Source organism: Prionailurus bengalensis, chromosome A1 (genome assembly GCF_016509475.1).
Source record: "Prionailurus bengalensis isolate Pbe53 chromosome A1, Fcat_Pben_1.1_paternal_pri, whole genome shotgun sequence".
In the NCBI taxonomy this organism is placed as follows: domain Eukaryota; kingdom Metazoa; phylum Chordata; class Mammalia; order Carnivora; family Felidae; genus Prionailurus; species Prionailurus bengalensis.
In genome coordinates, this window is record NC_057343.1 from 80,645,279 (window position 1) to 80,673,191 (window position 27,913).

At 53.1% G+C, this 27,913-nt stretch overlaps 1 protein-coding gene across 1 annotated transcript; it reads right to left on the bottom strand.

Annotated features, from left to right (window-relative positions):
- Nucleotides 1-531: 531 nt before the first annotated feature.
- RAB20 (RAB20, member RAS oncogene family) lies at nt 532-27,760 on the bottom strand. The gene is made up of 2 exons (XM_043576204.1): nt 27,260-27,760; nt 532-1,578 (listed from the first exon to the last, which is right to left on the bottom strand). Exons 1-2 carry the CDS (start codon nt 27,429-27,431, stop codon nt 1,046-1,048), a joined length of 705 nt encoding a protein of 234 aa, XP_043432139.1. The 5' UTR covers nt 27,432-27,760; the 3' UTR covers nt 532-1,045.
- Nucleotides 27,761-27,913: the final 153 nt, after the last annotated feature.

Here is a 27,913-nt window from a genome sequence, read left to right on the forward strand (position 1 = left end):
CAGCCTTTGGAGGTCTGGGGGTGGGGTCCTCATGATGGGATCAGTGCCCTTACGAGGAAAGAGAGACCAGAGCTCGCTCCTTCCACCATATGAGGACACAGTGAGAAGGTGCAGTCTGCAAGGCAGGAAGGGGCCCAACCAGAAATCGGATCTGGCCCCCCCGGACCTCTGGCATCCAGCCCCCACGGCTGCGAGAGGTTAAGGGTCTGCGACGAGTGGCCCCAGCTGGCTGAGATACTCCCATTGTTTTTTTAAGTTTATTTATTTGTTTTCAGAAAGGGAGAGACAAAGAGAGAGAAAATCGCAAGCAGGCTCTGCGTCACCAGCATAGAGCCCGACTCTGGGTTTGAACCCACGAATCATGAGATCATGACCCGAGCCGAAGTCAAGTCAGACGGTTAACCGACTAAGCCACCCAGGCGCCCTGAAAGACAAGTACCTTAAGCTCACAGCCACCTCCCAGGAGCCCCGGCAAGGGGTCCACCAGCAGTGAAAATAAAGTCTAAATCAACACAGACTCCACACCAAGGGTCTTCCTATAATCCTTTTTAATAATACGCGCACTCATACGGCTGCACCCACGTCGAAGCAGGGACTCCTGATTGCGTAGAAGCTAACATGTCCAGAATCATCGTGCTACCTCAGGACACAAGTACCAAATGGTAGGACCCAGGAGGCACCAATGTCTGAGAACAACATAAGAGTGGTGCGGGGGCCACGCCGGGTGCCCTCCAAAGCCCGGCCACGGCCTCCGGCAAGGCCGGGTTTTTAGGGAAGAGGCAGCAGGGGACAGCGGTCTCTGGGCGTCTCAGCTCAGAAGGGTGGTTTCTGCAGGGGATTCGCTTGTCCCCCCACCTCCCGGCACAGTGACACAGACCGAGGGACCGTTCCCAGCGGCCGCAAAACCACCAGCTGGCGTTGGCCCCGGGACCTCCTCCTGGTGTGCGGCCCCACTAAGGAACACGCTGGGCTCTCCACCCGCCCTCCGACCGCGCTGGTCATCCCCTGGCCGATCGTGTACCCCGGGGCTCGGCGCCCCCATGCATCAGGCACAGCACCCAGATGGGGTCTGTCCGGGCGTCTTATAACTGGTGATGTCCACGGTCTGCGGCGGCCCCTGGGCTCTCTGCCTCGAGATCACAGGCACCACCAGGTCGAACAAGGTTTCAAACAGCAGGTCCACGTTGTGCCCGGTTTTCGCACTGGTCTCAAAGCACATCTGCTCAGCGGCCGGCACATCCTTCTCGTCCAGCATCTTGTACTTCAGGATCTTTCTATACAACGCCGCCGCGTCCTCTGGCTGCACCTGCTTGGGCGCTTTGGGCACTCCGCCGCCACGCCCAGCCACCCCAGGGCCCCGCCCGTCCTTCTGCTGGTCCTCTGCAGCCGGCTCCTCGACGAGGTCCACCTTGTTCCCCACGATGGCAAAGAGGCAGTCAGTGCTGGCTGTGTCCGTCAGGCCCAGGAACCTGTCCTCCAGCTCCAGCAGACTCTGCGGGTGGTTGACGTCGTAGATGAGGATGACCGCGGTCGCTCCCCGGCAGTACATGGAACCCAGGCCATGGAACTGCTCCCGCCCTGGCCGGAAGAGGAAAAGAGACATGCAGGTTATCTCTCGTCCGAGGTCGGCAACCCCAGAGGGACGATGGAGCCGTACCCCGAATGCAGGTGCGGCTGGAGCTGGGCCTGATCGAGACACTGGCATGCACAAAGAAGTGAGCATCCCTAAGGGCGCCCGGGTGGCTCAGTCGGTTGAGCATGCAACCTCGGCTCAGGTCAGGATCTCGAGCGATTCGTGAGTTCGAGCCCTGCCTCGGGCTCTGTGCTGATGGCACAGAGCCTGGAGCCTGCCTTGGATTCTGTGTCTCCCTCTCTCTCTGCCCCTCTCCTGCTCATGCTCTGTCTCTCTCTCTCTGTCAAAAATAAATAAACACCAGGGCACCTGGGTGGCGCAGTCAGTTAAGCGTCCGACTTCAGCCAGGTCACGATCTCGCGGTCCGGGAGTTCGAGCCCCGTGTCGGGCTCTGGGCTGATGGCTCAGAGCCTGGAGCCTGTTTCTGATTCTGTGTCTCCCTCTCTCTCTGCCCCTCCCCCGTTCATGCTCTGTCTCTCTCTGTCCCAAAAATAAATAAACGTTGAAAAATAAATAAATAAATAAATAAACACTAAAAAATAAAATAAAAAGAAGTGAGTGTCCAGGCCCTCAGGGACCCGGGGGCACCACCCCCTGCTCTGGAACGACAGCTGTTGGACCTGCTGTTACAGGAAGCCTGGTCTCCAAGAGAAGCTTTGAATTTTTTTTTTTTAATTTTTTTTTTCAACGTTTTTATTTATTTTGGGGACAGAGAGAGACAGAGCATGAACGTGGGAGGGGCAGAGAGAGAGGGAGACACAGAATCAGAAACAGGCTCCAGGCTCTGAGCCATCAGCCCAGAGCCCGACGCGGGGCTCGAACTCCCGGACCGCGAGATCGTGACCTGGCTGAAGTCGGACGCTTAACCGACTGTGCCACCCAGGCGCCCCGAGAAGCTTTGAATTTTAATGCATGCATTTTTTTTTAAGTTTGTTTATTTTGAGACAGACAGACACAGCATGAGCAGGGGAGGGGCAGAGAGAGAGGGAGAGAGATTGAGAATCCCAACCAGGCTCCACACTGTCAGTGCAGAGCCCGAGGCGGGGCTCAATCCCGCGAGCTGTGAGATCAGGACCTGAGTTAGATCGAAAGCGAGCCCCCCAGGCGCCCCTGCATGCATTTAAATCCAGTATTCAGAGAAAGGGTCATGGGCTCACACTACCTGGTAGGAAGGGATCCCTGACAAAAAAGAAAGGAAGAACTTTTGGCCCGGGGGGTCTCAGGAGCATGGGCTGAAGGCAGGTTGTTACCTACACACGTATATTCACATAAAGCACATGTCCTCTGCCAATAAACCAGTTTTCATTCAGCTAAATGACCAAAGAAACACAACCAATTGCCACCCCAATCCCCAGTTATTCTGAAATGGCCTTGACTGCCTCACTTTAAGTTCCGGGTGGAGAGCAGCCTGCTGAGAAAGACGGCGTGAACCTACACCTGACAGCTGACTTCCCCTCGCACAGAGCCAGACCCAAAGCCAGGGCTCCCCTCTTGTCCAGCAAGGCCCCACATGTCCCCCCAAAATGATCCGGAGCGGGAGGGGCGGAGAAGGTGCCGCCCAGGCCCGGTCGGGCAGGCGCTGGAGGGACGTGTCCCGCCCTGCAGAGATGCTGAAGGTCAAAGTGATGTGCCAGAAAGCAAGTTTCCCAGGGCCGCCTGCTGACCAGCGGCGTGTGCTCTGGAATCCAGCACCCACAGAACAGCCTTCCTGCCCGTGAGCATCAGCACGACGTAGCCCTGACACAGATCGTCTCATCACAAGTTCCCGTGAAACGACGCCCCGTGCCAACAGGCAGAAACTCAGCTGTGCTCTCCGGTCGCTTTCTGGACCCACCCTGGGAGACGATGGTCAAGAAGTCTTTAAAAACCAACTTTAAAACTGGGAACAGCAGGCATTAGTTAAAAAGAAAAGAGAGGGGCGCCTGGGTGGCTGTCGGTTGAGCGTCCGACTTCAGCTCAGGTCATGATCTCGTGGTCTGTGAGTTCAAGCCCCGAGTCAGGCTCTGGGCTGACAGCTCGGAGCCTGGAGGCTGCTTCATATTCTGGGTCTCCCTCTCTCTCTCTCTGCCCTCTCCCACTCATGCTGTCTCTGTCTCTCAAAAATAAATAAACACTAAGAAAAATTAAAAAAAAGAAAAGGGGGGGGCACCTGGCTGGCTCAGTCGACTAAGCGTCTGACTTCAGTTCATGATCTCACGGTTCGTGAGTTCAAGCCCCAAATCGGGCTCTGTGCTGACAGCTCGGAGCCTGGAGCCTGCTTCATATTCTGGGTCTCCCTCTCTCTCTCTCTGCCCTCTCCCGCTCATGCTGTCTCTCTCTGTCTCTCAAAAATAAATAAACACTAAGAAAAATTTAAAAAAAAAAGAGAGAGAGAGAGAGGGGCACCTGGCTGGCTCAGTCGGCTAAGCGTCTGACTTCAGTTCATGATCTCAAGGTTCGTGAGTTCAAGCCCCGACAGTTCAAGCCCTGTGCTGACAGCTCAGAGCCTGGAGCCTGCTTTGGATTCTGTGTCTCCCTGTCTCTCTGCCCCTCCCCTGCTCGCACGCTGTCTCTCTCTCTCAAAAATCAAACATTTTCAAAAATGTATAAACAAAGAAGAAAAGAAAGAAACGCTTCCCCACCACCACCACTAACTAGGACTCTCCTTTCAGACACTAATCATCTAGAACGATCCAGGCATCGTGAGATCTTCCAACAGGAGAGGTGACCAGCCCCACATGCCAGAGCCCACAAGGCCGATGAGGGGAGAGTGAAGGGGCATTCCAGTTATCCCGGGGGGACCGTCTGTCCGTCTGTTACGCACTTCACTGGGGACAAAAGGGCAACTGTGTTTGAGCCCATGCCGAAAATACTTTTCCTTTCCAGACAAAAATGTCTGATTTGCCTTTAAAAAACTAAAAAAGTAAATAATACTGACACACCAAGAAAAATCTCAGAGTAACGAAGGAAGTAAGAATGGAAGAATCCCAAACGCTAGCCTGAAAGGAGAGGAGACCAGAGCTGCTGTTCCGATCACCCAACCGCTCGCCCAGGAGCCAACGCAGACAGAGTGTGGCGGCCTGGCACCCAAAGAATTTTCGAGTGAGCGGTTTCTGCACCCGAAATCCTTACATTCTGGCTTAGACACAATCCGCGGTGGGTAGGCGGTCACAAGAGTGCGGTGCCCACACGGGCACGGGGTAGTCGCACCGGGAACAGAGGTTCTGAATTTAGCCCTGGCCCAGGGCCAGCGGGAGCCCCGGCATTTCCGGCATCCAGACACAGCAACGATAAAGGGGTGGCTCCCTAAGACTCGGCCTTTGAGAACTGGCTCTGTGAGCCTCGCACGGTGTTTGAACTCCAGACCTCGTAAGTTTTCTGCAGGTCTGTGAACGCAGCTGGGCTGTGAGGTCAGGCTCCCGTTAACACATGGGAAACACCTGCTCCAGGCCTACGTGGGCGGCGGGACCCAGCAGGGCACAAGCTCCCCTCCCGTGGCCACCAGGAGGGTGTCTCTCTCTCTCTCTCTCTCTCTCCCTCTCTCTCTCTCTCACCCACTTGCCCCAGCCTGCGTCCCTACGCCAGCTCCACAGCCGAGGCTCTGGGAAGTCCGGGAGTTTCCTCTATTTGGCTCACACTGAGGAACTAACAGCCCTGTGGCCCGATTCTGGGGACACCTGGGAAGCGGCTGACCTGTGCCAGCCAAGGGGGGTGCGGGTCAGCGAGGGCCAAACCGCAGGCCAGGTGGGAAGCCAGGCTGCCAGGCTTGGAGTGGCCCCGCCAGACCGCCTGCCAGCGAGCTGGAGGCAGGAGGCCGGGGAGGGGCCCAGCCTCCTACGCCTCCAGGAAGCGTCCAGGGCTGCCCCTGCCGTGGGGGTCCGCAGGGGCTGGGGGCCAGGAGCGCATGTGATTGTCCAGGAATCCTGGCTTGTCCGTGAAGCAAATCACTCCCGTTCGCCCACATACTCACATAATGCAGACCCTTTCTTTTTTAAGGCTGAATAATCTTCCATTGTACGCACAGACATGTGTTCTTTATGCATTCATCTGTCAGAGGACATTTGGGGTGTTTCCATTCCTTAGGGACTGTGAATAATGCTGCAGGGAACACAGAAGGGCCACAAGCCAGTCACGGGACAAATACCGGTTGGTGGACTCCAAGTAGGGGTCGGTGGCAGCCAGGACCTGGGGGCAGGGGAGAGGGGGAGGGGCAGTGACCGGGAGAAAGCAGGGTCGGCATGGGGACGGTGGACACAGCCACGAGGTCCTCCCAGCAACCGCACAAAGAGGGCCTCCCCCTCCCCCCATTTTACAGAGGGAGAAACTGAGACCAGAGAGCACAGCAAGGGGCCCACACACGCAGGAGCCGGGAGCCCAGGTACCGGGCAGTCTGTGGTCTAACCAGCCGTGGGAGAGCCTGGCTCCAAGCACAGACTATCCGCACTCACAGCCCCACAGTGTGACCCTGGGCAAGTAGCTGGGCCTCCGTTCCGATCGCTGGAACGCGGACAGTCCTGCCAGCGGGCGGCCGTGCAAGAGGACATAACTGGGACAGGAACCACCTAGACGTGCACCTGCTCCCGCCAAGCCCCGCGTCGGTGCTGCTTAAATAGACGGAGGGTCAGAGCCCTGCCCACCCAAGGATAAACACCTTCCCAGGCCCCCGCATCCTGGTCTCTTCATCAGCACGTCTACAGACTGTCTCCGGGGCCTGTTGGCCACTCTGGCGGCCGACCAGTCCCCTACCCTGTCTTACTGACCAGCCTTACTTTCAGAGATGGCCTTCTCCCGTTCTGGGGCGCCTCGTCCCGTAGCTGCCGCGTGGGATCAGTGGAGCTTTTCCACCCAGCTGCAGCCCCGGGGACACAAGTAGGCGAGCGGCCCGCGGGGTCCCAGGCAGCCTCTGGACCACAGGACACAAACTGCTCCATTGCTTTCGCTTTTATTTGCAGCCGTCCTCGGGCCAGGTGACCACCCGCCCCCTTTACCCTGAACACGGTCTCGGAAGCAACTGAACGCATGGTGTGGCCGTCAGAAATCACGCTGCGACGCGGGCTGCACGTTTGAAACATGTGCATGTACTGCTTCATTAATTCCAAAATGATAGTGATGCTCGGGCCCCTCACCCCAGAGCCCATAAAACAGGATGTGACAGGGGGATCGGTACCAATATCCTGTCAGAAGCTCCCTGGCACATGTGACGTGCAGCCAGAGGTGACAGTCAAGTAAAAGCCAGTCACTAACATGTGAGAATCAGAAAGCTGTTTCTTTTTTCTGTTTCTTTTTTTTTTTTTTTTTTAGTTTATTTGTCCTGAATGGATCGTGAGCGTGGTTGGAGAATGGCCCGTAGAAACAGCTACCCCCAGGAATGTTCACAAAAGCACAGACGTTTAAAGCTCTTCTGGTGCAATGAGAAAAAGGAAGCACGTAACCTCCCGGGCTGAGAAGAGGGCCTGGCCGTCTGAGGCCAGCGCCGGGCGCAGCTGCCTCTACAATATATGCGCACCAAAGACCCAAGGACACTTCATCCAGGGACCCACTGTCCACACAGAGGCTCCAGTCTGCCACCCCCGCAATACCTATGTGTGGTTACCTTGGCCACAGGCCGTGCTGTCCAGTTACATGGTCCAGTGTCAGTGTACATGTTGCCATGAAGGTATTTTTTGAGATCTGCAACCAACTGACTTTAAGTAGATCGCCTTCCATGACTTGGGTGGGCCTTACCCAATCAGTTGAAGGCCTAAGAGCAAAGACCGAGAGTTCCTGGAGAAAAAGGAATTTGGGGGCTCCCGGGTGGCTCAGTTGGTGAAGCATCTGACTCTGGATTTCGGCTGAGGCCATGATCTCACGGTTCGTGGGATCAGTCCCCACAACAGACTCTGCGCGGACAGCATGGAGCCTCTTTGGGATTCTCTTTCTCCCTCTCTCTGCCCCTCCCTTGCTCGCTCTGTCTCTCTCTCAAAATAAATAGATAAACTTAAAAAAGTAAAAAGGAATTCTCTCAGCTCACTGGCTGCTTGTCCACAGGAAAAGGGGAAGTGTCCTGAAAGGGGTTTCCAGCAGTGGCAAGGGTCGCCGTGACCCAAACGGCTCACCTCTTCGCTGAGGACGGTCCGCCCCACTCCCGGGCCCCACCGCCTCCCTCGCTACACGTAGACCCAGCAGGGGAGCCCCTGTGCTGCCTGTGAGACAGAGCGCACACCCACAAACACACCAGCCTCCCTGCCTGGGTTTCAACACCCGAACAGTAAACACGGGAAAGACAGACAGGGTTTCCAAAGTCGGGATCCAGAACACCTTCATCCGGGACGGGGATGCAACCGGGAATTGCAAGCCGCCCAGCGTGTGGCAGCCACAGGACTCGGTCCACAGAGGCCACAGGGCCACGGGCCGAGGCCTCGCCTCTCACAGAGGCCAGGAGTCACAGACGGAACCAAAGCACACCCACGTGCGGGGGCCTCTCCCGCCCCCTCCATGCACAGGAGAAAAACTGGGCATCTGTGCCCTGCAGTGGCCCACGGCAGAGAAGTGGACGGGAGGGCTCCGACGGCAGTGACCGCACGTGCCCCAGCCCATGCACACGCAGTGTCCCCAGCAAGGTCAGCAAATCTGCCAGCTTCCTGAAAACACGTCCCGCAGCTGAGCCCGACCGGACACTGCTCTGGGAAGGACCTCAGGCCTCTGATCTGATCGACCGGAGAAGGAGCGCGCACCCCGGTCCGGCTGCCCGTCTTGCTAGAGAAACTCGAGAAAGAAGAGAGGGTAACCGCCGAGACACTAACGCTTATCCACCCGGAGGCACCACGAGGGAAGCGGTCCTGACACCTGTCGTCAGAAGCACAGGTGACCCATCCAAAGCGGGTCAGGTCAGGGGACGGAGACCCCTTGAGTGGGGGGCTGCTTTGGCCGCGTGTTCTTCGGGCCCTTATGCGACAACACGGGGTATTAACCCCCAGCAGCAACACTGTCACGGCACCTACCTCTGTGGGCACTGCACACAGCCCGCACACGCTCGGTCACCTTTCGGGCACCGCACGCGGGCAGGGGCCACGGCCATCAGGGTCCAGAGGCCCCGCTCCCAGGAGCCAGCTCCAAATCCTACACGAGCATGGCTCAGGGGGAGGCTCAGGGTTCGAGAAAAGAATGCCAGTGTTTCAAAATCTAGAAGAAACGGGTTGATTTCTGTCATCCTCTTATCAGAAAGCGAGCAGCCCCAAAGAGGCCAGGTAAGCACAAAAAGTGAAACATCGGCATCTGAAGAACTGGTTTCCCCGGGGGACAGACGCTCCCTCCCAGCCAGGCGGCAGTGTGGACGGGTGGGAATGAACCGTCTGCCGTTCTCAGACAGACGGGACCACCGTGCACTGTGCGTCCAGGCCCTTCCACGGGCAGGGCGAAGCCCGGTCTCGCTCACACGTCTGCTCACAGAACCTCCCAGAAACTGCAGGGAAAGACCCGAGCCAATAGCCATCAGCTGGACATCAAAGAGTAGGAATTTAAAAGGAAAAAAAACCCCACTCCATATTAATGGGGTTTTTTTTCTGCCAGGAGGAAGAATTAAAAGCCCAACACCAATAAATTACACCAACAAAAGAGAGGATTAAATAACATTTTAAAGACAAAGACCCGAGCCTGTTACAGGAGGCGTTTTCCTCTTGTCCAAACCCACGATGATTTCCAACTAATAGAATAACAACATATGGGGCACAGGAAGGGTGTTTCAGAAAAATGAATTTGTTTACACACGTTGTGCTTTTACCCAAACCCGCACGCGTGTCATTTCTGTTGTTTCTGTTTGATAATTTGAAGACTCAACCAAAAACAGCGAACGTGTCGTATGCCCAAGTGAACCAAATAATTAATTGCACCTAAATTAATCCTCTGTCTGTGACTCACCAACTGGGCTTTCTGAAATAACTACTAAGGTTATATAATAATAACTAGAGCTTAATTCTCAAATTGCCTCACTCTCCTCCGACAGGAGTGTACTAAAAATAATTCAGCAATAAAACCAAGTAATTCAAATAAAGATATGATCTTTAGCAATCTAATATTACGAAAGAGGCAATTCCAAAGAAAATACACTTACGTAACAGATTTAGCTTTTAATAAAAACCTCTCACATACCAACATATTTAATCCAATCTCTTTTACCTCCAACAGATATTCTGTTGTCCTGTGATAATTAACTCTTAGAGTGAGATTAACAAAGAAAAATTCAATTATTGGGGCGCCTGGGTGGCTCAGTCGGTTAGGCGGCCGACTTCGGCTCAGGTCATGATCTCGCGGTCCGTGAGTTCTAGCCCCACGTCGGGCTCTGTGCTGACAGCTCAGGGCCTGGAGCCTGCTTCATATTCTGTGTCTCCCTCTCTCTGACCCTCCCTGTTCATGCTCTGTCTCTCCCTGTCTCAAAAATAAATAAACGTTAAAAAAAAATTTTTTTTAAAAAAAAAAAAAAGAAAGAAAAATTCAATTATTTGCTAAATTCTCTACTTATTAAAGCAGGGGACTAAAATCGTTTCAGATTTTTAAAAATTATTTTTTAACATTTTATTTTTGAGACAGAGAGAGACAGAGCATGAATGGGGGAGGGTCAGAAAGAGAGGGAGATACAGAATCTGAAACAGGCTCCAGGCTTCGAGCTGTCAGCAGAGAGCCCGACGCGGGGCTCAAACTCACGGACCGCGAGATCATGACCTGTGCTGAAGTCGGACGCTCAACCGACTGAGCCACCCAGGCGCCCTTATTTCAGATTTTTTAAAGCAAGTTTTAACTTGTTTCAAAGTCGAGACTCAACTGCAAACAGCGTATGAAGAAAACTCTTTAACTTTATAGAGAGCTTTCTCGAAATATCAAGTTATCTAGAATAGCCTCTTATCTAGAGTAGCCCATTCAGTAAATACCCCAGTTATGTCTAACAGCTCTGCGATCCAGAACAATGTTTTATTCTTCTCCGTAATATAAAGTCCTCTGAGAAATACACAGCAGAGAACAATTGCTTTTCTGTTAATTCCATCCCGAGGGAAGCACATTAAACCTTTTCTGAGCAATTCTAAGGAATCCAGATAGATGTTTACAGCTAGATGTTTACAACGTCTAGCTATCTCTTGCTCAACAGATTGGGTATGTTCTCACAGAAGTCCCTGGAAAGTACATTATTCATTGACAGATACCGTAAACCAGAAATGCCTTCTGCGGATGGCAGGTCAACCTGGGAGTTCCTGGAAATTATTTCACCCATGGAACGGTGCAAAAGCCCTTTGAAATCAATCACATTGAAATATTTTGTTGGAGCTCATTTAATATTTAAATAGAATATTATAGTGTACATAAACGTAAAACTTCTAAATAATTACTTAGAACAGTCAAATTCATAGAGACAGAACACAGAAGGGGGGCCACCAGGGCCAGAGGGAGGGGGCCTGGGGCTGGTGTTTAATGGGTACTGAGCTTCAGCCGGGAAGAGGAGAACGTTCTGGAGATGATGGTGGCTGCACAACAATGGGAATGTACTCAGTGCCACCAAGCTACATACTTGATTAAAGTGATAAATTCTGTTCTGTGTATTTTACCACAATAGAAAAATTGTCTGGGGCACCTGGGTGGCTCAGTCAGTTAAGCGTCCGACTTCGGCTCAGGTCATGATCTCAAGGTTTGTTGAGTTCAAGCCCTGCGTCAGACTCTGTGCTAACATCTCAGAGCCTGGAGCCTGCTTTGGATTCTGTGCCTCCCTCTCTCTCTGCCCCTCCCCTGCTCATGCTCTGTCTCTTTCTCTTTCAAAAATAACTAAACATTTAAAAAAAAGGTTTTAAGAAAAATTGTGTATACTTAGAGAAAGAGAGAGGATAGTAGAAAGAGCATAGGTAGATGACAGAGATGGAGACATAGAACTGTACGTAAAACAAAGCACCTACTAAGAACACCGGAAAACCCAAACGGCCAAATCCCTGCCTGTCTGCACCTTCACAGCTCATTTCTGCAGTAGCTGCAGCAAACACAAAGTAATTCTTGTCCACCTGGAACAAGAATCACCTGGTGATGTGGTTTACATGCAGATTCTGATTCAAGAGGTTCGGTGGGGCCTGGATTCTGCTGGATTCTTCCAGCCCACAGACCTCCCTCTGGGAAGCAAGACTGTAAAGCCTTGAGGGATCCAGGGCAGCTCTCATCAACCCAGGACCAGATACAGTTTTAACCCAACGATGCAACTCAAACCTGCATTTGCCATTTCTACACTACACCCCTCCAGTGCCTTCTCCTGAGACTCTGCACCCGGTCCTAGTTCCCCAGGGGGAGGGGGGAGAAGGCTGCAGGGGGTTCAACCCAGGAAAGCTGAAAGGCACCACTCACCAAGAGCTTCACTCTTGAGCAGCAGGGACCTGGGCTACGCGGTAACCAACCAGAGTTTATCAGATAAGAAAAAATTCGGTTTGGAATGTGCTTCCGCAGCTGCTGTAGAAAAGGTGCAGAGCTAAGCAAGTAGGTCAACACGCTTTGAAAAGTGGGAACAAAGTGTCCTCAGACGCTCTACAATTGCAGGGGACCACACTGCTACTTCACAAGGCCCTGTGATAGGTGAATCACACACTGTTCCCAGCTACTCATAACGCAAGATCCTCACAGCAGAAGAGTTCCAGTTAGGATAGAGGGTGCCGGGGAGGCCCGGTTGGCTGAGAGTCCGACTCTTGATTTTGGCTCAAGTCGTGATCTCGCAGTTGTGGGTTTGAGCCCTGCATCAGGCTCTGCATTGACAGCGAGGAGCCTGCTTGGGATTTTCCTCTCTCTGCCCCTCCCCCTGCTCGTGTGCACATGCACTCTCAAAATAAATAAATAAACTTAAAAAGATAAGTTCTAGTTATGATATAAACTCAGGAAGCATTTAAAACATCCTCCACTCAGTCTGGCTTCTCGTGGTTTAGGAGAACTGCTTCCTCTGTGCTCCATTATTGACACAGGGGCCTCAGTGTCCTCACCAGTGTCCTTGATTCTGCTAACCAAGTCTCACTCCCTCTGAGAACTGCTGTGAGAGCAGTTCAAACTTCGATTGAGATTCGCTCCAAGTGCAGGCAGAACATCTTGTGCACGCGCAGGCATGCACATATGCACACACGCATATGCGCACACGCACACACATGCACACATACACCTACATGCATGCACGCACGTGCGCCCACACGTGCACGCATGCACATGCATGTATATACACATGTGTGCACACGTACACCTACATGCACATACATGCACACATGCACGTGCACACACGCGTGTGCACGCACACACACATGCACACATGCATGCACATAGACACGTACGCCTACATGCACACACGCACATGCATGTTTATACGCCCTTGTGCACATGTACACCTACCTGCACACACGCACATGCACATACATGCACATGTGCACGTGTACACACTTATGCGTGTGCATGCACACACACATGCACGCATGCATGCACATAGACACGTACACCTACATGCGTGCACACGCACAAGCATGTGCGCGCACACGTGCACACACATGCGTGCATACACGCATGCATGCACACATACACGTACACCTACATGCACTCACACGCATGTACCCACACATGCACACACGGGCACTTTGTTCTCCTCACTATCTGGGTGCCCATTTCACAGATCTGGAAGCAGAGGCCCAGAGCGCTCACACAGCTGCTCAAGGACCCCCAAGAAGTCAGCCGCTCCTAACACCAGCAGCAGAATGAATGGCCTGTGTACGAAAATGCCAGGCAGTAAGTGTTTGAGCGGCAAGGGCAGGCCTCTAAATTCTGTTAGGAAAAGTACTAGGATATTTGGTCAAGCACTTTTTTAAGCAATTTCTACTCTGAAACATGTTAAAAGGCAATTTTCAGGGAAGGGCAAAATCATGACTCCCAAACAGATAAAAAAAAAAAAAAGTAAATACAGAAACAAAACAGATGAACATATGCGGGGAGCAGGGAGCAAGGGAGGTGAACCATAAGAGACTCTTAAACACAGAGAACAGACTGAGGGTTGCTGGAGGGAGCTGGGTGGGGGATGGGCTAGAAGGGTGATGGGCACTGAGGAGGGCACCTGCTGGCATGCGCACTGGGTGTCATATGTAAGACACGATCACTGGGTTCTCCTCCGGAAGCCAATACTACATGGTATGTTAACTAACTTGGATTTAAATAAAAATTTGGGGGGACAAGTAAATATAGGGGTGCCTGGCTGGCTCAGTTGGTGGAGCATGCGACTCTAGACCTCAGGGTCATGAGTTCAGGCCCACGTTGGGCGTTAGAACTTACTTTTAAAAAGAAAAAGTCAATATATGTTTGGGATCTTTATTTAGTTCGTTGAATTTAGTAAATATACATTCAGGATCTTTATTTATTTCTTTACTTAGTTATTTAGTTCATTTAATGAGGGAGGCAAACAGAGGTCTTGAAGACATCAAGAAGACAGCCGTGTAAGGACGCACAATGGGAACACTGCGTAACACAGGATGCACGTTACAGAAAGACACAGAGGATGAGGCAGTTAATGTGCAAAGGAGCCAGAACTCTCTTTTCCACGGGGGACAACAAGCCACCACACCCTCAAGTCCAAACCGGGGCCGATCAGTGCCGTTCCACCAGCCCACCCTTTCCTTCAAGCACAAAGTTGTCAGCCACCATCCCTCTCCACGACTCAGCTCCCAGGAGGAAAGACCACCACGGTCACTGCTAGCCCCCGAGCAGGAGCGCAGTGTCGACTGGGTGTGTGAATGGACGGTTCACACCAACCGACTGTTCACCCTGAGACACAGAATGAGAGGGAGCTTGGCGGTGGCCACACCGGACTCCTCGAGCTCGGACGAGCACAGAACTGAGAGTCAGCGCAAAGTCGGGGAGATAACAAAACCCTCACCACCACCACCCCCCCAAGAACAAGCACAAAGCAATATGTGCAAAGGGCCCAGTAAGAGACTATAAAATACGCCCTTTAATGTTAAGAAAAGGGCCTCTTTACATCCACCATTCTTCACGTTTAAGCAATTAATGATTACCATACCTGGACTTTGGCCAAAATTGTTACCATTTTTTTAATTCTTTATTCCTATTGGATAATCTGACTCCGTGGAAACAGTGATAGTCTGGTCTTCAGCTGAAGCTGGAAGTCAGCATATGGCAAAATACATGAAAATTAAATGTCCAACTCAAACCACACCCATCAGTAATCCCAAAAGTCATTCCTTAGCCTGTCAGAGAAAAGCCACTAGAAAGGTGCAGGGAAAGATCTGGCCACCTGCCCCCCGCCCCCTTTACACAGGCTGAGCATTCTTACTCTGCACCAGGGAAAGGAAGGAGCCACCGTGTGCCCCCCTCCCATCCACGATCCTCATTAAGCCTCAGCATAACCCTGTAAACCAGGTTCTCTACCACAATTTTAGGACAAGGTCACTGAAACTCAGAGACGGAAAGGACAAATCCTCATTAAAAAGCATCCCAACTGATTCAGCTAAAAAATAAATAAAAATTTGCGGAGCCCGCCAGCGCAGCTGTGCATGGAAAGGTGGGCACGGCTAAGTCTGTTCAGGTGGGACGCGTCACTCCAAGAAACGCCACAAGACGATGGCTTTCCACAAGACGCGCGGTCACACATCGGCCTTCTGTTTCTGAGCAAAAACTCCGCCTCCAGCGAGGGCACAGCAAGGCACTGACACGTGCGGGGACATGGCCCTGGGTGGCTTCCCGGCACACAGGCTCTTCTGGACCCAGGGAGTTTGCCAACAGGACGGGATGACCTTCAGTGCCACAAACCACAGGGCGTGCTTGTCCTGCTCTGGGACCCAGACATGGAGACCTGGACGGTCACCAAGAGAGGCTGACGGGTCCACGGTGCCCAGCAGGCGTCCCACCGGCCCTTCTCGAACAAGATTGCCCAGAAACAGCACCGCTGAGTCAGGGGAGTGACAGATTCGGGACCTCTGTCTCAAGGACAGGTCGAACGCTATACTGCCCTACCGGCTCAGTACAAATGAGAGTGCCATCTCAGACATGAAGACAGGTGTACGAGGTTCAGGGGACTCCCCGTGGGAAAGAGTGGATGACAGGCCTGCTGATGCATGCATCCCGTCCTGAGACCCGTGGCCCAAAGGCTGGAAATTTTTTTTTTAACGTTTATTTATTTTTGAGAGACAGAGCACAAGTGGGGGGAGGGGCAGAGAAAGAGGGAGACAGAATCAGAAGCACACCAGGCTCTGAGCTGTCAGCACAGAGCCCGCCATGGGGCCTGAACCCACGAACCGTGAGATCATGACCTGAGCTGAAGTCAGGCACTTAACTGACTGAGCGCCCCCCTACCCGGCGGCCCCGGAGATATGTTTATCCTACCACTGCTGGGTGCAACACCGCGTCCACATTCACACGCACGCTGGCACATCATCACGTCGTGTGTAGGCACAGACTGCGCCTCGCACAGAGCACTTCACGAGGTCACTGTCCCTTTAGACTAGATGTCGTTTCAGTGAAGGACACACAAGGCTGGGTGACCAACTGCAGAAACCCTGGGCAGTTTGCCCGGTCCAACCACTTCCGGGCTTTGTGTAGACTGACCCAGGTTGTGACCCTGTGGTTAACACACACACAGAGCTGGGAACGGCCCTGCCGTATACAGTAAGCACTACACACAGAGCTGGGAACAGCCCTGGTGTATACAGCAAGCGTTACACACACAGAGCTGGGAATGGCCCTGGCGTATACAGCAAGCGTTACACACACAGCTGGGAACGGCCCTGGTGTATACAGTAAGTGCTACACACACAGAGCTGGGAACGGCCCTGGTATATACAGTAAGCGCTACACACAGAGCTGGGAACGGCCCTGGCGTATACAGTAAGCGTTACACACAGAGCTGGGAATGGCCCTGGCGTATACAGCAAGCGTTACACACACAGAGCTGGGAATGGCCCTGGTGTATACAGCAAGCGTTACACACACAGCTGGGAACGGCCCTGGCATATACAGTAAGCGCTACACACACAGAGCTGGGAACGGCCCTGGCGTATACAGTAAGCGCTACACACAGAGCTGGGAACGGCCCTGGCATATACAGTAAGCGTTACACACAGAGCTGGGAACGGCCCTGGAGTATACAGCAAGCGTTACACACACAGAGCTGGGAACGGCCCTGGCGTATACAGTAAGCGCTACACACAGAGCTGGGAATGGCCCTGGCGTATACAGTAAGCACTACACACAGAGCTGGGAACGGCCCTGGAGTATACAGCAAGTGTTACACACACAGAGCTGGGAATGGCCCTGGCGTATACAGTAAGCGCTACACACACAGAGCTGGGAACGGCCCTGGTGTATACAGCAAGTGCTACACACACAGCTGGGAATGGCCCTGGCATATACAGCAAGCACTACACACGCAGAGCTGGGAATGGCCCTGGCGTATACAGTAAGCGCTACACACGCAGAACTGGGAATGGCCCTGGCGTATACAGCAAGTGTTACACACGCAGAGCTGGGAACAGCCCTGGCATATACAGTAAGCGCTACACACACAGAGCTGGGAACGGCCCTGGCGTATACAGTAAGCGCTACATAAGCAGCAGCTATTATTTGGCCACAATCTGTGATGGTGCCTCCCTGAAGGACTGCAGGGTAGCTCATGGGCCAACACAGTGTCAAAATCATGCCATTCGATCTGTTCTTTATTCCCGAATGTTTACTTTCAAATACAGGCATGTGTTTCTGGTATAACCTGAACAAAAAGGCTTCCTGTAGGAGGTGTAACTGTTACTCTACCCCAGGATGGATTCTTGATGCCTGTAAAGGCCATTAATTAATGAAATTAAGAACTTCCGAAGAATATATAGGAAAGGGGCGCCTGGGTGGCTCAGTCATTTAAGCGTCCGACTCTTGATCTGGGCTCAGGCCGTAATCTCACAGCTCGGAGGTTCGAGCCCCACGTCGGGCTCTGCACTGACAACGCAGAGCCTGCTTGGGATTCTCTCTCTCCCTCCCTCTCTGCCCCTCCGCTGCTCACTCTTGATCTCTCTCCCTCTCTCAAAATAAGTAAATAAACTTAAAAAAAAAAATAAGCCTTACTAAAAAATAAAACAAAACCAGGACAATTTTGCCAAAGCTATTATCTATACAAAACTTGTTGCCAATGTTTAAACTACAAAGCCAGAAGCTTTTAAAATTCATGGGAGGGGGGGAGGGGGCGGGAACATCCCAGGTTTGCCTAAATAGCATATTAAGTATGAAAGAGCATTTATAGGTATAACTTAAAGAACAGGACAAGTTAAAAGTCCCAAGTCAATGTTGGTGCAAACGCAACAGAAGTTAAGTCTTCCCAGGGTGCCTGGGTGGCTCAGTCGGTTAAGCATCCGACTCGGCTCAGATCACAATCTCAAGGTTCGTGAGTTCGAGCCCTGCGTCAGGCTCTGTGCTGACAGCTGGGAGCCTGGAGCCTGCTTTGGATTCTGTCTCCCTCTCTCCCCATCCTTCTCCTGCTCACACTCTCTCAAAAAAAAAAAAAACCATAAACATAATTTTTTTTTTTTTTTAAAGAACCACGTCTTCCCAGAGTCACTGTTTGGGACTGACGACGGACGAGAATTATGTGTCAATATTCTGCATCTTCACTTTCAGCACCTGAAAACAGAAGCCACCTCTTTCTGACACCATGGTGTCTGATGTGACACCGGCTGTCACTCTGATTTGTTTTCCCCTCCGGCTGCTTCCAAGATTTCTTCCCTTGGTGGCCCCTTGTCAGCCCCACTCCCCTCCTCTCCTTCCAGAACTCTGACGGCACAGTGTTGGCTCTCCAGGCCTTCGGGTCCCTGACGCTCTGCTCACCTCCCCCAGCTGCTGTCTGTAGTACGGCTGGGGTGCTGTGTACTGCCCTGTCTTCTAGCTCGCGGCTCCTTCTTCTCTCCCCTCCGCTGGGCTGCTGAGTCCATCCACTAAGCGTCTTATCTGGGTTATCGCATTTTTTTTTTCAGTTCAGAAATTGCCATTTGGGTCTCCTTTAAATCTGTTTCTGCTGAGGCTCTCTGTTTTTGTTTCCTGGGTCTAAGGGCTCCGGATTGTTCCCCGAAGCATGCTTAGGATGGCCGCCTTAAAGTCCTTGTTGGTCACTGCACCATCTATGAGAGCTCTGGACTGGCATCCAGCGATTGTCGCTTTCGACTCTGCTACAGATCTTCCCGGTGCTTGTACGAAGAGCGGCTCTTGTATTGAAATCTGGACATTTCCGTCTTGTGCTACGAGATACCGGGTCTCACTTAAATCTCCCGTTTGAGCTGGATCCTTCACCCCAGCAGTGGGGGACCGGGGGGCAGGGGGGGGGGCCGGGACTGGGGCCGGTGGAGGCAGAAGTCCAGACTCCCCATGCAGCCTCCACCGGCACACGGCGGGGAGGGCTCCTCAGCAGCTGGTGGGGACGTAAGCCCGGCTCCCACCTTGATGATGGGGACGGGGGTGCCCCGGTTTTTTCTGAGTGTTTGACTGGAGTACCACAGTTATTGTTGAAAAGGTCTGCCTCACCAGGCCACCCCTTTCCTGATCCTTTGGTGGAAGAACAGGCTTTTAATTTTGTTTTGTTTTGTCTGTGCCCTTTGGCATTTCTGGGTTGCTGGCTTCTTCAGCTCCAAGTTTGGGATAAATGAGGCAAAAAGAGAACCCAGGGAGCCTACCACTGTGTTACTCTGTGGACCCAGAAATCCCGAGCTGGCCTGCCTTCTCTCCACCTTTGAAATGAATGCTGGTTGGGGTGCCTGGGTAGCTCAGTTGGTTAAGCATCTGACTTCCGCTCAGCTCATGATCTCACGGTTCGTGGGTTCGAGCCCCGCGTCGGGCTCTGTGCTGACAGCTCGGAGCCTGGAGCCTGCTTCCGATTCTGTGTGTCTGCGTGTCTCTCTCTCTGCCCTGCCCTCCTTGCATTCTGTCTCTGTTTCTCACTCAAAAATAAATAAACATTAAAAAAAATTAAGAAATGAATGCTGGGATCTTCCTCGGCCAGCGGGCACAGGACAGCAGGACCGGGAAAATCTGTCAGCAGGTGATGAAGCCATTCCTCTAAGAATGAACGGCCCTTTAAACTTGTGTGTCTGTACACATGTGGGCAACTGTGGTTAAGATTTCTTCTTCACAGAAAGGGAAGTTATGTGAAGTCTCGACAAAGCAAGCGGGCAGGCAAGTCCGAGTTGAAATGATAAAGCCTGGAATTATCTTCCAGAGACGCTCGATGCGATCAGGCTTAGTTAACGAGCATGGTTGACCTGAATTAGTTAAATTCTCCTGAATGGACACCACACTAACCAGCCGAAAATACCTCTCCCGCCCCCAGAGTCCTCGGCGCCCCCTCCAGGCGGACTCTGGGCTGACTCCCAGCGCGCGCACTGCTCACAGGCTCGCTTTGTGCTCTGAAGTCGCTCAGCACAATGGCGCTTTGTCTGCCCTGCTGAACCCGGGGTCGGCTCCCTTCCACCTGTCTTAGTACCCACATTCATATTCAGGCCACTGTTTCTGATCGAGAAAACACAGGCATTCTGCGCAAGAGGCCGTGCACGCGGAGGGCGCCCACTCAAAGTGCACGGTAGCGGTATAGACGTGGATCCACCTCCAAAGATACGGGCTCCCCCACAACACAGGCTTTGCAGGTGTGACTTCCGGATCTCGCATGTAAACTAAGGTTATTTTTCCAAGAGCTATTTTTTGTCGGGGCCCGCGTGGAGCTGACCTCCGACCCCACCCGCATCCCCATCTAGCCCCGAGAGGACCCACAGGGAAGCGCGGCCGCGGCTTGAGTGGAACTGATCAGGGTTTCCTAAATCGCCGCGGAATGCGCGACTCTGTGGGGAGTCTGTGCAACCAGAGAAAAGACTTTTAGAGAAGCAGTCTGCGCTCAAGGTGACCGAAACCGGGGGTCGGCCTAGTTTCTGCAGGAGGGGGCAGGAGGGGTAAGCACTTTCGTCTCTCGGTGCCACATGGTGTCTATTGCAACAACGGGGCTCTACCGGGACAGTGTGAGAGCATGTTGTGTGCCAATAAAACTTTATTCATGATGACCAGGGAGGGCCCGGTGGGTCTGCTCATCCACAGGAAGCGGATGTAGCTCCCCAGATGCTGTCCCGGCACACAAATACCAATTGTTGGGCAGAGGGTATCAGGACCACCAAAACCACTCAGCAGGCGGGAATACGGTAAGATTCAGCTGAGATCTGAGTCCTCCACCGTGGGTTCCACATTCTGCACAGGCTGTGCACCTGCTCTGCACCGATCCCTTGAGGCTGTCCAAACCACATGGCCCTCACAGGCCAGTCCAAGGTATCAAGGATGAGCAACGGTGCGGTCCCTGTCCCAGAGACCACCCTCGGGCTCATCCACGGCACCGCCATCTTTTCCAACCTGAACCCACCTCACTTGGGACAAGCATCCCTGCCACGGTTCCCCGGATGTAGGAGCAGCTGCCTAAATGTGGGGGTAGGGGGCCGTGGCTTCTACCCAGAGTGGAAGGAAAATGACGGGGGGCTCACAGTCCTCAAGGAGGGCGCACTCACGGGGCATCCTCACTGTGTGCCACCCCATCCTTCAGACCGGGCCGAGGCCCTGGGCTCTGCACAGGCGGCCAGGACCTCTGAGCTAACGTCACAGGCACCATGACTTCATAACCCAGGACAGCAGCATCTTCTCCTGGGCTGCACTGAAGCTATTCGAGAGAAAGTTCTTTTTTTTTTTTAATGTTTTTATTTATTTTTGAGACAAAGAGAAATCACTAGCTGTTTAATTTTTTAATGTTTTTTGTTTAAATTTTTAATGTTTTTATTTATTTTTGAGACAAAGAGAGAGAGAGAGAGGGAGACAGAATCCAAAGCAGGCTCCAGGCTCTGCACTGACAGCCAAGAGCCCGATGCAGGGCTCAAACTCACAAACCTTGAGATCGTAACCTGAGCCAAAGTCAGACCCTTAGCCAACTGAGCCACCCAGGCGCCCCTCGAGGGAATGATCTTAAAACCAACTGCCACCCTGGGATGCAAGGGTGGTCCAATCAATGGGACATGTCCCGTTAATAAAATGAAAGAGAAGAATCAGATGATCATCTCCGTAGACGTAGCAAAGGCACTCGACAAAACTCAACATTCATTCATGATAAAAATCATTAACAAAATTAGGCACAGAAAGAACACATCGCCACATGCCAGAGGCCATCCACAACAAGCCCACAGCTAACATCACGCTCTGCGCTGACAGGTTGAAAGCTTATTTTCTAAGATCAGGAACAAGACAAGGCTGTCTACTCTCACTCCTCCTATTCACCACAGTTCAGGAAGTGCCAGCCAGTGCAATCAGGCAAGAAAAAGAAATAGGAAGTATCAGAACGGCGAAGAAAGAAGTAAAATTGCCTCGGTTTGCATGTGACTTAATTTTATAAAGAGAAAATCCTAAAGACTCAACCAGAAAAACTGTGAGATCCAGTCAATGAATACAATACACAAAATTAACATACAAAAATCAGTAGCATTTCCATAGACTAATTTCTGAAAAAGAAATAAACTGATCCCACTTACAATAGCATCAAAAACAATAAAATAGGGGCAGCCAGGTGGCTCAGTTAAGCATCTGACTCCTAATTTCGGCTCAGGTTGTGATCCCAGGGTTTGGGCTGTGCAGACAGCATAGAGCCTGCTTGAGATTCTCTCTCTTCGTCTCTCTGTCCCTCTCCCGCTTGCACATGCACTCACTCTCAATCTCTCTCTCTCTCTCTCAAAATGCATAAAAACTTAAAGAAAAAAGACTTTATTCTCTTTATGTTTATCTACTTTGGGAGAGATAGAGGGAGGGAGAGTAGGGGAGGGGCAGAGAGATAGAGGGTGAGCTATCACTGTCAGCACAGAGCCTGACTCGGGGCTTGAACTCATGAACCATGAGATCACGACCTGAGCCAAAACCAAGAGTTGGACACTGAACTGACTGAGCCACCCAGGTGCCCCTTAAAAAAAAAAAAAAAAAAAAAAAAAAAAGACTTAAAAAAAAAAAACAATAAAATCCTTAGCAATAAATTTAATGCCATGAAAGATCTCTGGGATGAAAACTACAAGACACTGATGAAAGAAATTGAAGGAGACACAAATAAATGGAAAGGCACTCTGTGTTCATGGGCTGGAAGAATTAATATTGTTAAAATGTCACTATTACCGAAAGTCACCTTTGGATTCAATGCTATCGCTGTCAAGATTCCAATGACATTTTTTATAGAAGTAGGAAAAACACTCAAATTTATCAGGAACCACGAAAGATCCCAATTAGCCAAGGAAACCCAGAGAAAAAAAGAACAAAGCAGTCACGCTATATAGTATGAAGCTATCGTCATAACACCAACTGCTCGGAATCCCCGTCTCTCTGAGCTCTCCATTTAGTGCAGAATTATTTACTGGGGGCCCACTCAAGCCGCTCTTGTCCCTCGGTGACATGCTTGCCGGTGGTAATCGCGGCCAGAAGCGCGCAGCACTGGATGGCTGTTTACTCATTAAACACGAACACTGTGCTTCCTCATTCCAGATCCCGTTCAAGCACTTTGCCAATATTAACCTATTGATTCCTAACAACGCGTTAGGTGGGTGCTACAACTGTCCCCATTTATAGATGAGGAAAAGGAGGTGGAGAGAGAGGAGAGCCACCAAATCACACGTGTGGTCAGGGGCTGCGGCCGGCAGAGGATGACAGCCTCCCTCCCCGGCAAAGAAGTCCTAGCCCCTGGGGCCTGTGACTATGTTCAGTTACATGGCCGGGGGGGGGGGGGGGGGGGGGGGGGGGGGGGGGGGCTAACCAGCTGAGAGATTGGCTGGATGAACCCAGGGTAAATCACAGGGGTCCTTTAAATGTGGGAGGGGGCACGACAGTCAGGGTCCCAGCGAGGATGACAGACACCACTGGCCTTGGGAGTGGAAGATGAGGAATTTGGGGGGGAGGGGGCAGGCTCCAGGAGCTGGAAAAGGGCGAGGGGACAGACCCTCCCCCAAGGCCTCCCGAGAGGAGCGCGGATTGCAGACAGCTGGGTTCCAGCCCGGTGAGACCCAGGTAGGACTTCTGAGCCGCGTACTCTAAGCCACTAAGTGGGTGGCAATTGTCGGAGCAGCAGTAAAATCCTAGAGCAGACTCGGTGCCGTGACAAAGCGGCTGCTGTGACAAAGCTGGCGGGGCTCTGGATCCGGGTAGCGGCAGAGGCTGGAAGAAGTCAAGACGGCAGAGCCCGCATCGCCTGGCACAGACCCGCAGGGACACGGCTATTGCCAGCCCCGCTGGGGAGGCCTCGGAGAGGCAGGGAGGGTAGAGAACACCCGTGTCATCTGTGGAGGCCACGCGAGCCAGCAGGAGGAAACGTGGACGGTAAGCGTGTGAGCAGTGGGAGCTCAGATGGAAATGGGAGCTGCTCCCTGGAGGTGGAGGAAAGGGGACTTGGTGCTCTGTCTTCCCAGGACAGAGGGTGGGGGTGCAAAAGTGAGCCGCATGGCCCCCCTCCAGGGACTACAGCCTTGAGGGAGGAATAAATGAGGGGGCATCTAGCCTTCCCGGGCCCTGTGGGTGCAGTTTATTTGGGGCACACCGGTCGCTTCCCCATCTTGCATTTTCTTCTAGACAATAACCAGATGTGAAATGATGCCACTCATTTCCTTGTGCCCCTCTGGGGTTGAAGGCCCGCGGAAGCAGCGGCCCCAGGCCTGTAGCAGGGGCCAGGTTTACATTTGCTGAATGATGGGCGACGTCTTTTCAGACTGCTCAGACGGGGCAGGAGACTGATGAGGAAATGACGGAGAGGAGAGTGGTGGCGGGTTCTGCGGGGGCCCCTCTCGTCTCCGGGCAAACCGTCCTCTGCTCCCAGGACTCACCTAACCTTCGCAGTGAAAGCCTCACCTCTGTCTGCCCGACTAGGCAAGCGTCGGAGTGAGGAAGGGCCAAGGCGATGCATGCAGGGCGCCTGGACCGGACCAAAGTCTGGACCCTTCTCAGCTCCGGCCGGTCTCCACTGCCCCGTCCCTAACCTGGAAGTGATCTTTCCCTCTCCGAAGGCCTCTTGTGTCACTGAGTAAGATGACCCATTCACCGGCCTCGCGCATCTCCCCTCCCCTCTCCAGCTGCAAGCCGCCAGGTGCTTCCGGTCAGAAAGAACGAGAGTGAGATTCTCCGAGCTCAACTCTCAGCCTTACCCTCGGGTGTCCTGATACCCCGCACGCCCCACACTTCCACCCCACCCGCCTCCTGTGACCAAGGGCACCCTTCAGCCAGCCTCCAGTGGGTCCTTATCCTCTGCCTTGGTTACAAAAAGTAAAGTGAACAACTTTAACAAACGACATCTGTGGAATGGAGAGAAAGTTCAAGAACAAGGCAAGAGGAGGAAGAAAGTAGCCTCCCCTCCAGAATTCAACAAAGATAAAGGAAAGGTACCTGGACTCTACCCATGTGGGCATCTCCTTCCAAGTTGCCCAAAACCCCACAGTGGCTGGGGTGCCAGGCACAGAGATGGCCCGTGTCACTGCTGAACGCCAGCCTCGGTCACCCTACGCCTGTGGACACAGGGCAGCAATGTGGACACGCGGCCCGGCCACCCCCACTGCCCCGGGAGGCTGACCGAGCTCACGCTGAGTTCCAGGAACAAGAAAGCGGCAGCCAGGAAATGAGTCGCCACCCCTGGGAGCCCGACAGCACGTCTGGGACGTGACATCTGCTGTCTTACAAAATCCCCCAGCATTCAAGATTCCGGCTGCATCACGTCCTGGTCGCTGAAGAAAGTGGCCAGTCAAAATCACTTTGCTACTTCATACACCCTTGACGCCGGGAATGCCTGCTCGACACCAAAGGTCAGCTCCCGTCCCAGAGACCCCACGCCACACGGTTAAGGTCAGCCTCTGACAGCAGCCGCTACAGGGCTTCTCGGTGTGGGACTGCAACACCAGTCCCATGCTATCCTCTTGTACACCAACGACGACCAGTCAGCTGAAGGATCTGAGGGGCCAGCGGCACACCAGACAGACAAGTCACTTTCATCTGATCTGACTTCCAGAGTTTGTGTTTTGTCCCTACCAGCGCTTAGTGCTAGAAAGTCAGCCTAGGTAAACGACCTCGGAGCCTCCCTGCAGCCTGGAGCTGGAGAAGAGCAGGGACCGGGACATTCGTACCTGGGAGACTGTTCCCACGGCACAGTTGCAAATCGATTAGTCAGACATTAACCGCCAGAATACACAAGAAACAACAAGAAACAACTGCAGATGAAGGGGCGCCTGGTGGCTCAGTCATTTGAGCCTCCGACTTCTGCTCAGGTCACGGTCTCGCGGTTCATGGGTTCGAGCCCTGCGTCGGGCTCTGTGCTGACAGCTCGGAGAGCTTGCCTCGGATTCTGTGTCTCCCTCTCTCTCTGCTCCTCCCCTCCTCATGCTCGCGCTCTCTCTCTCTCTCTCTCAAAAATAAACATTAAAAAAATTTCAAAGAGAAAACGCAGGATGGAGGGAGAAGGGTAGATGTACATGGGTAGACTTCATGAATTCCATTTTAAACACAGAACTAGTTCTAAGTTTGTTCACTTAGCAGAACGGTGCGCCCAAGCTAGTAAGTTAAGTTTTCTAGACAGGAGCTGAGGGTATACTGATCACTTCTTCAAGTGCTGGCCTAAAAAAAAGTCAGACCTGCAAGTTTCAGGCTTCTAGAAGGTGCGCTCCCTGAAAATTTGCCATCCTATTTACAGTTCCTTTACCTACTTCAAGCATTTGATTCCTTTTCATGGAGAAGGAGATAAATTCTATCGTAATGGCTATTATAGCAATATATTATATATACCATAGCCACTATAGCAATAACTATAATTGCCAGTGAACTTTTGCAGGGCTAACAAACTAAAAGCCTAAATCAAGACCCCCATCCCTCCTTTGGAAAAATCACAAACGCTACATGCACTAAAAAATAACTCATTACTTCTCTTAAAAATGCTTCTACAGAACACTACCTCGAACCCCCCCATGGGAGATACCAGCTCATCCCAAGCACTGATATCAAGCAGATGATTCCCGTGGTGGGAAATGCAGATGTGCTCGGGACTCCCAGGAGAGACCTGAGCTCTGCCTGCTTCCTGCTCTCCCCCTCCCCAAACCCTGCAGGGAATGCTCGGTGGCTCAACTTCCTCTTTTATAAAGAAGCGGTAATTTACCAGCTTTGCTCAGCCCTCAAGGTTGTTATGGATATCACATGAGATCACGTTCATGAGAACCTGGTTACCATTGTTACCATTAGCAGGCTTAGCACAGGACCCTGCGGCTCAGGAGCCAGACGCCACCATAGGTTCAGGAGACAACAGGGGGGTGCTTTTAAGTCACCTATATTGTCCCTAAGACCTACCCAGTGGCTGAGCATTTTCCCCGCCAGCAAAACAGACCAAGTAGGGACAGAGAGGGGCCAAGGGCGGCCTCGCACTGTGACTAGGGGTCTGACCCCCCCGAGATGGGGTCACATGTCGTGCCAAGGCGGGACTCTGCACTGGAACCCTGCCCTGGGGACTCCTGCCCTAGGAGACCCCGGTCCTGGGGGATGCTTCTCTCCTACCGGAAACACCTCTTCCGCAGAGCCCCGAGACAGTGGCCCCGGGGGGGGGGGGGGGGTGCCGGCAACCCTCACCTGCCGTGTCCCAGATGGAGATGTTGTAGGAGCGCCACTGCTTCAGGTAGAAAGCACCGCCCACCGTGCTGACCGTGTCCGGGAAGCGCCGCTCCATGTACCTCTGTAGCAGCGACGTCTTGCCCACGTTCATGTCCCCCAAAAGCACGATCTTCCCGTCGGGCTTCCTCATCTTCCCGAAGGAAGGCCCCCGTCTCCTGCTCTCCGTGCCCGTCCGGCCCGTGTGCCCCGGGAGCCGCTGGAGCAGCCGGCCGCCGCCCCCAGATCGCTCGGACCCGGGACTCGCGAGGACCCGGACTCGCGGGAACCCGGACTCGCGGGGACCAGGGCTCGCGAGGACCCCGAATTTGCGGAGACCCGCCGGGGTCCTCCCGCTCAGACGCCTGGGAGGGCGACAGAGGAGGCACGTGTCTGAGCCCGGACAGGAGCGGGGAACGCAACCCGGCGCCCACCTGAAGCTTCCAGACCGCTGCAGTGCGAACCCGTCTGGGTCGCCCCGGATCCCGCCCCGGCCACGCTCCCAGGCCACGCCCCGTGGTCACAGCCCCCTTGGTCACGTCCACGCCCCTCCCGGCCCCGCCCCCTGACCCCGCCCCCGCCTTGGCCGCGCCCCCGCCCTCGGCCGCTGCGCTGGACGGCGGACTCGGGTCCTGC

Coding starts and splice junctions, on each gene's coding strand:
- RAB20 (XM_043576204.1), bottom strand. CDS start 27,431: ATGAGGAAGCCCGACGGGAAGATCGTGCTTTTGGGGGACATGAACGTG. Junction 1,579..27,259: donor CTCCATCTGGGACACGGCAG/GTGAGGGTTGCC, acceptor TCTTCCGGCCAG/GGCGGGAGCAGTTCCATGGC.